Here is a 13785-nt window from a genome sequence, read left to right as displayed (position 1 = left end):
TCCTATTACATCAGCTACCTACCAATAAAAGTTCCGTCAAAATCGGTCCAGCCATTTCAGAGATTATCCGGAACAAACAGACAGACAGATGAAAATTGTAAAAAATGTTATATTGGTATAATATATGTATCGTATTTATATTCGTATGCATGTAGTAAGAACGGTTATTTCAAGATTACAAACAGGCACTCTAATTTTATTTATATGTATAGATAATAGTCGAGATTTTGTAGTGTTATAAAAAAGTGAAGAATGAAGAATCAATACACAGTGCCAGTCGCTCGTGGCCTTGCCCAATTTAGGCTTATTTAAAGTCGATAATCACTAACAAACAATTTGCCACCGTAATTTGTCTCTTCTACTGTATACAAATAGGGATCACTTGATTTTCATTTGAAACAATTTATTATTTGTGTTTAATGTTTTTGTTTCTTTATTATTATAATTTGTATCTATATTTATTTCTTAATTGAAATTACTTAAAATTATGAACACTGATCAAGAATATTAGCAATTGGACTGTGATTTTCTTGTGTTTTCACCTCAGAATTTTCCTCGGAGAACCTATTTTGGTGATTCTTTTTTATTTGAAAGCTGATGCTTCTCATCTGGTCCCATAAACGTTTTATCAAGATTTGATATACATATGTAAAATGTCAAGCTCTAATATATAATACATAGCTATTTAGCTACATATATCTCTTTTTAATATTCCACAGAATGGAAATTTATGGTATAGAGCTGTAGTGTGTATACTAAAGAGAATTGTCTTTTATTTTATACGTCTACAGACCATTACTTGTAAATTTTAGACAGAAGTTCCCGTGTGATGTAGGCATCCATTAGGGCAGGGGTTTTGAGAAATCCCACTGGATAGGAGTAATGTCCATTAAGAATGAGTACCGCGGAGACAATGCTGTCAAGTTCCTACATGATCCTACTTATATAGTATTATAAACGCGAAAGTTTGTCTGTATGGAAGGATAGATGGATAATAATAATAATCTCAGGACAATTCACACAGCGCCATCTAGTCCCAAGTTAAGCTATCTAAAGCTTGTGTTACCGGCACTAGATAACTGATACAAATACATAGATAATTTTTTTTTTCGTAAATACATACATATTATACTTAGAAAACACCCAGACCGATACAAACAATCATACTCATGAATACAAATGTTTGTGCCGTGCGAGGAATCGAACCCGCGACCATCGGACGTAAAGCGGTGTGCTGGACCGCTAGACCACCGAGGTCGTCGAGGAGATGGATGGATGTTTGTTACTCTTTCACGCAAAAACTACTGAACGAAATTTGACAAAACTACAGTAATATAACTTAGACATCGGAATTATATAGGCTATAAATTCCATACAGAAGAGCTGGCAGCTACCTCGGACAAAGAATTAGTCTAGCTATTCAAAGGGGGAACTCTGCCAGTATCTTCGGAACCTTGCCTTCTCCTTTTAATAATGTACTATAGTTATTATATTATACTTTTTAAGGTTTCCAGTTGTCGTAGTATATATTTTTTATTTCTGTATAAATAAAATGACAGACATAAATTTAATAAAATATTGACACAAGATATATTTTGCATAATTTAACGAGTGTTTGTTCGTCTGTTTGCAGGCGTGGCGGATGTCGGGCGGCGGGGGCGGGGGCGGCGCGGGCCTCATGTCGTGTGTACGCGAAGGCTCGCTCGAGCCGCCCTACAGACCGCCGCACACCGACACACACCACCATGGTCAGTTTTTTTTCTATACTTATAACGTGGTCGTTAACTATGGGCATCATAAATAAACTCAGAGTCCCTAGAGGGCTATGCTTGGAGTGCTTGGAGTGAGCGTATCAGAGATGAAGAGATCCGCTGAAGAACTAGAGCGACCGACACAGCCCGAGGAATTGCGAAAGTGAAGTGGCAATGGGCAGGGCACTTAGCTTGTAGGACAAGTGGCCGTTGGGGCTGTAAAGCTGGAGATTTTTGGGGAAGGGACTTCCGGGCTGAAATGATGATGGTGATGATAATATTATAAAGAGATAAAGTTTATTTGTTTGTTTGAGGTAATCTTCGGGTCTGCTGATACGATTAAAAATTATTTAACTTTTAGGTTATCTAGGCTCCGAGTCATATAGACTATATAACATCACGCCACATCCAACAGGAGCGAAACAGCAATGAACGATGCTAAGTGGCAAAAAATATTAATTTTGAGTGCTTCCCATTCTTTCACTGCATAAACGGTTACATAAAGTTACGCAAAAAATATGTACAACGGAAATGTTCTTCTTTAAAAGTTCTAAAAAAAAGTTCAGGACACATGTCTATTTTATAAGGTTAACTCGGTATGAGTTCGGTATTTTTGTTTCTTATAGTTTATCGAATATAAAAACCTAAATATTAAAAAAAACTTTTGCTCCTTCCCAAATTTTTTTTTTATGTTTAGGTCAAAATGATTAATTTCAACTTTTGTATGAATTGGCATTAAAAAATGCACACAATCCAAAATTTGAACCCTTCTACGATCTAGGGGTAGATACCAACTACCCCAAGATCGTAGAGCAAGACCTTCTACCAAGAGGGGTTCAAATTTTGGGTTTTTATTATTAATATACACATTTGTTTTATTAGCGATATTAATTTATATGGCAAAACATCGTTTGCCGGGTCAGTTAGTTTTTTTATAAACACTTCGATCTTTAAATTCCAGGCGAAGGCCGCACTGGGAGGTTCTTACGCGGCCTCCGGCGCATGTTCAAGCGGCGCGGAAGTGGAACTCGCACGGATGCCTCACCCGACCCCAAGAGTAGCTCCACCAGCGAGCTGCTAGATGCTGAGAGACATGCTAGGAGAAAGTTAGTATACTCCTTCTTGAACCGTTGTTCTTCGTCCCACAGCGGTATCTGCGACAAGTGCACCTGTAGATTACCATGGGCACCACCAGCTCCCATATATCCTGAGGAATTGTTCGACATGATGCCTACCTTTTACCATAGCACCGCTCGCCATCGACAGAGAATTCATACCCATACGCTACAACCCTCTACGCTATTCCGACACTGTCCTGTGCAGTTTCAGGGGAGCTTCTCTTTTAAATATACGTTTTCTAGGAGTGCCAAAAATCTCTCTCAGTTTAAGGTGTCCATTAAGATAACAAGGCCAATTAATTGGTCATTCAATAATCCTGGCCACACATTGATTGTAAATTCATGCTGAAATTGACCAGGCCTAATTGTGGTGTTTTTTTTTTTTTAATTTGTCACGTGTTTGCTATACATTTTTTTTAATTATCACGATGGTCGCGGGTTCAATTCCTCGCACGGCACAAACATTTGTATTCATGAGTATGATTGTTTGTATTGGTCTGGGTGTTTCCTATGTATAATATGTATGTATTTACCACTATAAATATATATCTATGTACTTGTCAGTTATACCTAGTACCCAAAACACTTGTGTATATAGCTTGCTATAGCTAGCTTAACATGGGTCTGGACGGCGCTGTGTGAATTGTCCTGAGTTTGTTATTATTATAATTATTTTCTGTATTTAGCGCAATAAAAAGTATAATTAAATGTCGGTCTTGTTGTTTTACTACTTATTTGCTATGTTCATTCTAAATTCATATATCACGCTTGTTGTTACAGAGAGGGAGTGTATAGCAGCGGTCTGTCGGTGTCACATGACTCGGTGTTCACCGGCGAGCGATCCGGTGATGAGTCCAGTGATGAACGACCCACGCCCGCTCATCATTTAGCACATTTAGCCACATCGCATCGGGTGAGTCTTCGTATTAATTAAAAATTCGAATTAGAAATAGTTTCAACCTCTACCTTCTGTATTAATAATATAGAGGAGAGCAGATTTTGTTGGGAGGAAGATAAACTCTGGAAGCAGTGCACGTATTTGAGATTCTATGTTTGATTTGAGAATTTCACTGTTAAACTGTTACTTCCATTTCACCGCATTCAGAATGGAGCAGCCAGAATTATTGGTAATCAACGTCTTTGTGACAGACTCGACCCGTTGACTTTGCGGCGAGACATTTCTTCTCTGTGCATTTATTTCTACACGAGTATTCTGAGGAATTGCATGGAATATTACCAGAAACTAAAGTACCATCCTGATCATCTAGATGAATGGCGGTCTTCCACCGTGCTTATAGGTTCACCACCTGTTCACCGGTTTTATAGAATCTTTTTGCCACGCACAAACATATTGTGGAATCAACTCCCAGCAATGGTATTTCCGAACCGATACTATTGTAACCTCAAGAAAAGAGCTTATTCCTTCTTAAAATATCAGCAACGAACTTGCAATTCCTCTAGTATTGCGGGTACTTATGCGCGGCGGTAATCACTTACCATCAACTGAGCCCCAAGCTTATTTGTCCCCTATGCTATAAAAATATATTCTAATGTCACATAAGGTAAAGATTAGGTGAATATATACGAAAAACTCCCAGCAAATTGCTTGGTAACTGAAATAGGTAAGACAGATAGTCTGTACATACATTAAGACCAAACTCCGCTTATTACCTTACCTTTAATTTTATTAAAGCATCAATCTTCTCTCGAATTCCACACAAACTTAACAAACAACAACCCTCAAGATTTACCGTTAACTCGTATTCTTTGACCAATTTCGGTTTTCGGACAGTAATCGGTATTTATTACGGCTTCATTGTGTATTCGTCGCTGACATTACGAAGATTGAAAGCTTTTGTGTGTAGAAAACATATACTGTTTGAAAGTTTATTGCTTTGGTAATCTTGCCTCGCATGAAAGAGTATAAACTTTGTCTATACATTTGTATCATATATATATATCTTATATATAAAATTCTCGTGTCACAGTTTTCGTTCCCATACTCCTCCGAAACGGCTTGACCGATTCTCATGAAATTTTGTGAGCGTATTGAGTAGGTCTGAGAATCGGCCAACATCTATTTTTCATCCCCCTAAATGTTAGGGGTAGTTGCCAGGACAGCTAGTATATATATATATATATTGAAAGTTGAAACGCTATTACATTACGATCAAAAAAATTATACGTAACTAAAAATCTTGATTTTCACCAAAAAAAACGACCTATCTTGAGCTTATTCGCATGGAAAGTCTTAGACAGAATAAAAATTAAAGGAAATGTGCAAGATGTTGGAAATGTAGTAAATTTTCAGAATAACGAAAAAATAAAACTTTTAAATTTAAAATGTAATAATAGAAGAACCTAGAGGAGCAGACCGTAAATATTTATAACAAAATTTCGATTAAAAGTATTGCTAGCGCGCTTTTGGATTACACGAGACCCAAGGTCTGTATAGAGATAGTGCGAATACTGAAAAATACCCACATATATATATATATATATATATATATAAATATCCCCTTGGGCACTTTGTGGCTCAGACGTGCCGTATAGGTAGTTTTTTGTTGATCCTTTTTCACTTGTTGATCCGGAGGCCTTTTGTTGATCTAATGCCAGATGACCATATGTAAATGTTGCTCCGTTTTGAGCCACAACTGTCACGACGAGTAATAATAATAATTAAGTGATTTATACACGATTTTATACAAATCCACCTTTTTGGCATACGAGCACTTCTTGATCCAATTCAAACGGGCCAATCAGGGTGCAGCATTTGCCAAGGGCTTCCTCATTGGCACGTTTGGGCTACTACATTATGGCTACAGTAACTTAATAATGTCTAGCTAGTATTTCAAGAATAATAGTCTATCTAATCTAAATATTTATAGAAATCAGTCTGGAGTAACGTGACTCCAGATCAAACCTCAATACTTGTTATTTTTTGGACGGGAATCTTTTCTTTTGTAACAACGTTACTGAGCGAATAAAGAGAAGACGCAACGGCGGATCCAGGGGGGAGCGTCATGGAGGTCATGGGAGTCATGGGGGCGTCATGACTCCCATGACGGTTTGTTCCGGCTAATCTCTGAAATAGCTGGACCGATTTTGACGGGACTTTTTTTGGCAAGTAGCTGATGTAATAAGGAGTAACTTACGCTACTGTTATTTTAGAAAAATAAAATAAAATTTCACGCGGACGACGTCGCTGGGGCCAGCTAGTCTATAGATATACCGAGATTTAATGTTTAAGTTGCTATTATGTTATTGACAAAATTTTACTGTAATGTTTACTACATGCATATGAATATATATAAGGTACATATACCAAAATAACTATTTTTATAATTTTAGTCTGTCTGTCTGTCGGTCTGTTTGTTCCGGCTAATCTCTGAAATGGCTGGACCGATTTTGACGGTACTTTTTTTTGGCAGGTAGCTGATTTATAAGGAGTAACTTAGGTTACTTTTATTTTAGAAAAATAAAGTTAAATTCCACGCGGACGAAGTCGCGGGAACACCTTGTTTTTAATAAAAACATCTTTTTTGTGGTACTTGAGAATGTTGAAGCCTGTTGTTTGTAATATTGAAATAACCGTTTTTTACTACTTGCATATGAATATAAATACGGTACATACACCAAAATAACATATTTTACAATTTTTGTCTGTCTGTCTGTTTGTTCCGGCTAATCTCTGAAATGGCTGGACTGATTTTGACGGGACTTTTTTTGGCAGGTAGCTGATGTAATAAGGAGTAACTTAGGCTACTTTTATTTTAGAAAAATAAAGTTAAAAACCACGTGGACGAAGTCGCGGGAACAGCTAGTGTATAATATATTAGAGATACCTACGTGTTTTTTTATTGATGACTAGCTGTACACGGGATTTCGTCCGTGTTGAATTTAACTTTATTTTTCTAAAATATAAGAAGTTAAATTCCACGCGGACGAAGTCGCGTGTACAGCTAGTTGTCGGTAGTCTAGCGATTTAGCTAGCACACTGCTTTGATTCCTGCTTGGTGGTCGAGGGTTCGATTCCTCGCACGCTGCAAACATTTGTATTCATGAGTATGATTGTTTGTAACGGTCTGGGTGTTTTCTATGTATAGATAATATATATGTATTTACGAAAAAAAATCTTTGTATTTATATCAGTTGTCTAGTACCCATAACATAATCTTCAGCTAGCTTAACTTGGGTCTAGATGAAGCTGTGTGAATTGTCCTGAGATTACTATTATTACTATAATAAATCTTTTCAAATCAGCCGATGTTTATTTTTGCCATAATACGTGCTGTTACCATGTGATAATATTACGTACGTACTTATTAAACTATTAACTTATTATTAAATTATTAACTATTTATACTGTTTTAAATGTGATGCGTTCATTATTTATATTTCCTTTGAATTAAAGACAAATGTATATATATATATATATATATATATATTATATACACTTGCACACTTAGTTGATCCAGCCACGATCCGTAGATATTGCTGATCCACTGTCTCTCTCTTTCTATCACTATCTTTGTATTCTAATATGCGATGTTGCCGTTCCGGCCGAGACCATGCGTTGTTGCCAAATGTATTCGTCGATAGTAGTAGATACTTATACTCGATATATATTTTTTCAACAATTTCCTGCAATAGTGAATCCGTATCGGCATTTTTTTTAAATGCACAAAGATTTTTTGGCTCTGAATATATTTAAAAATCATTTACTTGTGTGTTGATGAATTTATATACTAGTACATGAAGTACCATTAGGTACTTCATGTACTAGTATATAAATTCAAAACAAGTATTAACTTGTTTTGATTTGAATAGGTAGCGATATTATGAATTTATTATACGTAATCTAAAGATTTTGACGAAATAAAAGTAATTAGTTATCTGTTAACCTTGACTTCATGCTGGCACCAGTATTATCAGATGATGAACATACTCTTCGAAAACTTACAGCAGAAATATCGTGTTTGGACTCATTAGATAGGTCTCGATGAATAGAGTTTAAAAAACTTAAAATAAATGGTAAATTAGAAATAATGTATAAAAACCCCTTACGTAAAATTCAACCACTTTAAACTTAATAATAATAATAATTAGGAAAAGAGAAAAGCTATACATGCACTGAAAGTAATTGATGCCTTCCACACAATATTTTCAGTATTAAACAACTCTGTTTGTTCAGTAAAAGTGTAAATACACTGGTAACCTTTAATCATATTTTATATGCAAACATTACATATACAAACACTAAAGTTTTATTTCAGAATAGCCAGTAGTTTTCAAGAAATAAGTCTTTGAAATTGTACGTGTAACTTATATATATACCTACTAGTTTTTTCACCATAACAAACAACACCAATATGACCTAGTTAGTAGTTTACCTGTGTACCAATTAATAATAATAGTAATCTCAGGACAATTCATACAGCTTCATCTAGACCCAAGTTAAGCTAACTGAAGATTATGTTATGGGTACTGATATAAATACAAAGATTTTTTTCGTAAATACATATATATTATCTATACATAGAAAACACCCAGACCGTTACAAACAATTTAATAATAAGTTAACAGTTTAATAAGTACGTACGTAATATTATCACATGGTAACAGCACGTATTATGGCAAAAATAAACATCGGCTGATTTGAAAAGATTTATTATAGTAATAATAGTAATCTCAGGACAATTCACACAGCTTCATCTAGACCCAAGTTAAGCTAGCTGAAGATTATGTTATGGGTACTAGACAACTGATATAAATACAAAGATTTTTTTTCGTAAATACATATATATTATCTATACATAGAAAACACCCAGACCGTTACAAACAATCATACTCATGAATACAAATGTTTGCAGCGTGCGAGGAATCGAACCCTCGACCACCAAGCAGGAATCAAAGCAGTGTGCTAGCTAAATCGCTAGACTACCGATAACTAGCTGTACACGCGACTTCGTCCGCGTGGAATTTAACTTCTTATATTTTAGAAAAATAAAGTTAAATTCAACACGGACGAAATCCCGTGTACAGCTAGTCATCAATAAAAAAACACGTAGGTATCTCTAATATATTATACACTAGCTGTTCCCGTGACTTCGTCCACGTGGTTTTTAACTTTATTTTTCTAAAATAAAAGTAGCCTAAGTTACTCCTTATTACATCAGCTACCTGCCAAAAAAAGTCCCGTCAAAATCAGTCCAGCCATTTCAGAGATTAGCCGGAACAAACAGACCGACGGACAAAAATTGTAAAATATGTTATTTTGGTGTATGTACCGTATTTATATTCATATGCAAGTAGTAAAAAACGGTTATTTCAATATTACAAACAACAGGCTTCAACATTCTCAAGTACCACAAAAAAGATGTTTTTTTATCAAATAAACAGTTTTTATTAAAAACAAGCTGTTCCCGCGACTTCGTCCACGTGGAATTAACTTTATTTTTCTAAAATAAAAGTAGCCTAAGTTACTCCTTATAAATCAGCTACCTGCTAAAAAAAGTACCGTCAAAATCGGTCCAGCCATTTCAGAGATTAGCCGGAACAAACAGACCGACAGACAGACAGACAAAAATTATAAAAATTGTTATTTTGGTATATGTACCTTATATATATTCATATGCATGTAGTAAAAAACGGTTTTTTCTATATTACAAACAGACACTCCAATTTTTATTAAATGTATAGATGTATAGATTATTATTTATTTATTTATTTATTCATCCAAAATAATACAAATTGTGTAGGATAACGTAATAGTAACATTACAGTAAAATTTTGTCAACAACATAATAGCAACTTAAACATTAAATCTCGGTATATCTATAGACTAGTTGGCCCCAGCGACTTCGTCCGCGTGAAATTTTATTTTATTTTTCTAAAATAACAGTAGCGTAAGTTACTCCTTATTACATCAGCTACTTGCCAAAAAAAGTCCCGTCAAAATCGGTCCAGCTATTTCAGAGATTAGCCGGAACAAACAGACAGACAGACAGACAAAACTTGTAAAATATACCGTATTTATATTCATATGCAAGTAGTAAAAAACGGTTATTTCAATATTACAAACAGAAACTCCAATTTTATTTACATGTATAGATGTATAGATTAAAAAAAAGTAACAGTCATAAGGCTAGTCGTATGCCTAATATATATAATAATGTAATAAATTCATTTAAACAGAAATTGCGGGAACATTATTTAAATTTGTAACTTTTTTACTGTCCTTCTCCTTTTTTCACATCTTTCTGTTATATCCATATAGTTCTCTCTATATTTTCTGTTTTTCTTACTTTCAATTTGAGACTGTACTTATAATTTGATTATCGGATCATTATGTATTTACTTATATATAACATTTATACATTTATGGGTTATATTTACATATATATTTATGTATGTATACTGTTATTTTTTTATAGAAATGTATATTTTGCTTATCTTTATTATCTTTATAAATCTTTTTTTGACATTTCTTATTTATATTAGTGCACCGCCAATAATCTTTCTCTGCACCACTCATGGTTGCCTGGTAAATAACGCGGCAAAATATTAAGTCCGCCACATGTACAAATTTTTTTGTGCATTAAAGTTAAAGAAATAAAAAAATACAATACTGTTTAATGAAAATGCGTGTTGTCTAGTACTTTGAGATGTATCAAAATAAGGTCAACAAAAAAGTCCGTGATGGTATATGTCTATCTCTCAAGGATAACCAACAATAACCATTTTTTATCTTTTACATTTTACGGGATTTTTTTTATCGTATGTTTCCCTTAAAATCATGTAAACTATGTTATTATGTCATAATCTAAAGAAATAATAATATTTTATAGTGACATATCCACTATAAAATACCAAAAAGTAGCAATGTAATTCGTTACGCGCGAATCAGGTGTTATAAGGTCAAAGGTCGGTGCACCCCACGTATTTGATAAATAGTGCTTCTCTGGATGTCTTTAAGAGAAAATGGCAGTATGTACGTGTATATGTACAAGTCCTTAAGTGTTAAGTTTTTCAAATGTACAATAAAGAATAAATATTTTTAAGTACAGTACTTACGTACATTAATATAATACCTACTTTTTACTTGTATCTATTGTTATCAAAATTAAATTATAAGTTCTTAACTTGACCACGACTATGTGACCCTCTCTTGGCGCCAAAACGAGTGAAAAAATGAACAGCATACGACGACGACGCAGTACCTATAGAGTGGAGCAACTGCTTATTCAGTTTTATTCAACTATTTAGTCCCTCCACCGTTACAATGAATGGAGGCGGATATTACAATGTACGTAGCATTGCGAATATAAAATATCTAGATTAGGTATAATAAATTCATAATTCATAGGCCGTTACGGTATCAGAGCCAAAGTCTTCTTTCTTTGTTTATGTACTGTTAGATGCGACAGCGACTTTGTTTTTATATTACTATGTAATGATTGATATACCTAAAATAAATAAAATATCTGAGGTTTGGACAAAAATTCAAAAGGTACTTAATTTTTAAAAAGTATTTTGCATTTAGTATTTGAAATACAAAACACAAAACTATTTTTGTTTTTAGAGTGACATTTCTATGAATTCACTGTCGATAGCGAGCGGTGCGATGGAAAAAGATAACCGTTTATAAAAATATAATAAATAACCCTGGACAATTAACACAGACTGATACTGAACTGATATAAATAGATATTTTTATTTTGTAAATACATATATAATATACATATAAAACACCCAGACCGATGAAAACAATCGATGACCGATGAGTACAAATGTTTGCATCGTGCGAGAAATCGAACCCGCGACCATCGGATGTAAAGCGGTGTGACCACCGAGGCAGTCGAAATATATAAATAATCTTATGAATTTAATTTATTCTAATTTGTTTATGTGCGCGGGGTGCGGTGTACGGTGCTCCCCCTGCCTCCACCGTTGCTGGAGCTTGCATGTATGGAGCATTGCGAATATAAAATATCTAGATTAGTAAATGAATAAATTCATAATTGATAGACCGTTACGGTATCTATATATATTCGGATGAAAATAAGTATCGCAGTAAGGACCAGTATATAAAGTGATCAACACAATTAACTGATTTTTGAAATATATATACAGAGCCAAAAAGTCTTTGTGTATTCAAAAAATATCTAATTTGTTTGTGTGCGCGGGGTGCGGTGTACGGTGCTCCCCCCTGCCTCCACCGTTGCTGGAGCTTGCATGTATGGAGCATTGCGAATATAAAATATCTACATTAGTAAATTAATAAAGTCATAATTGATAGACCGTTACGGTATCTATATATATTCGGATGAAAGTAAGTATCGCAGTAAGGACGAGTATATAAAGTGATCAACATAATTAATTGATTTTTGGAATATATTCAGAGCCAAAAAGTCTTTGTGTATACCAAAAATTTAGCCGTTCGGAGCCATTCAGTCACGAATTATTAGTAAAAAAAGTGTCGAGTATATCGTACTATCGACGAATATATATGGCCGCATCGCAAAATAGAATGCGACGTTGCCATACCGCCTGAGATATACGCGATAGAGGTCAAGTTATTCAGTGCAAAAGGTGGAATCGGCAAGTGTTTATATGGCGTGATCAACAAAGTATATATATATATATATATATATATATATATATATATATATATATATCTTAATTTTATAGTGAAGTAGAGGTGGGACTGGATTCCCTAAAATATGGTCGAGAGTAATGATGACTGGCTCATGCGTCATACTCGTGAACGAATACTGACTGGTCTGCTCTGATTTTAGTAGTTTGTGTATTTAATATTTTGACTGTAATGAATTAGTGATACTTGATAGTTTGTTTACAACTTAAAAATGTGAAGTTACTGTTTGTATTGTTGATGTTAATTGTTTAAAAGCGCAACGCGCAAGTTTCTTTCTTACTCTTCTTGCGATAAGACAGCTTTTGAAATGAGCGGTAGATTAACAAAATAAGTATGACTTTTCAAATGTGCCTAAATTTAAGTTTATTTGAATAAAGTATTTTCTAATAGATTTTATTATGTTATGTGGACACACTTCTCTTAAACCACATCCATTAAAAACTATGATAGAATTTCTTGATGCCGTGGTCCTTACAATAAATATTTGTCTCTTCGGAATATTTTGTTTATCTTCTTAATGTATAAAAACTTCGTGTCACGTTGTTTGTCCGCGATGCCATCCTAAAACTACTGAACCGATTTTTATGAAATTTTATATTTATACTCGGTAGGTCTTAAAATAGCTTATTATCAATTTGTTATACCCTTAACTGATAAGGATGGCTCACCCCAAAAATGTATTCTATTTTGTTATATTTTTTTTTATTTCGGCATTATTTTTTTAATATTATGTTTTTACTTCAGCATCTTATTATGAATTTTTACTGATAAGGATGGCTCAACCTAAAAATTTTTTCTATTTTTTTTATTTTTATTTCGGCATTATTTTTTTATTATTATGTTTTTTATGCTTCAGCATAAAAATATACATACATACTAATCTTATTTTTGACCCTTCTACTATCATCCACTATATTTAAATAGCGATATTAGTTTATGTAGCAAAAGAGTGTTTTCCGGAACAGCTTGTAATCACATAGATACTGCATAAACTGTATTCAATTGCAACTATATTCAATTAAAATGATAGCTAATGATGATTAATCTAGAAATTTCGATTACATAATAACAGTTTTTGTATAAGTTAGTGTGTTGTTTAAAATCATGATGACTGGTGATATGCAATGACCTATACCGTTGTGCAATATTACCCGTAAGGATGACTGTACATTTTTTTTACTTTACTTTCTATTTTGAAATGTTACATCCGGAATTTGTAATTGTAACAAGACAAAGCTGTTAAATTGTAAAAAATCTA

At 33.9% G+C, this 13785-nt stretch overlaps 1 protein-coding gene across 2 annotated transcripts in view; it reads left to right on the top strand.

The window, feature by feature from the left end:
* LOC131845212 (uncharacterized) overlaps positions 1-13785 on the top strand; it is a 203962-nt gene that overhangs the window by 111879 nt on the left and 78298 nt on the right. For both annotated transcript variants that reach the window (XM_059194255.1, XM_059194254.1), the window contains exons 3-5: positions 1634-1748; positions 2713-2857; positions 3650-3782. In XM_059194255.1, coding sequence (XP_059050238.1) covers positions 1643-1748; positions 2713-2857; positions 3650-3782 — 384 coding nt within the window. In that variant the 5' untranslated portion in view covers positions 1634-1642. The remainder of the gene's footprint in view (positions 1-1633; positions 1749-2712; positions 2858-3649; positions 3783-13785) is intronic.

Source organism: Achroia grisella, unplaced genomic scaffold (genome assembly GCF_030625045.1).
Source record: "Achroia grisella isolate CSIRO2021 unplaced genomic scaffold, CSIRO_AGI_Agris_v1 utg460, whole genome shotgun sequence".
NCBI lineage: Eukaryota > Metazoa > Arthropoda > Insecta > Lepidoptera > Pyralidae > Achroia > Achroia grisella.
The sequence above is the reverse complement of the archived record's forward strand: the minus strand, read 5'-3'. Positions and strand labels throughout refer to the sequence as shown.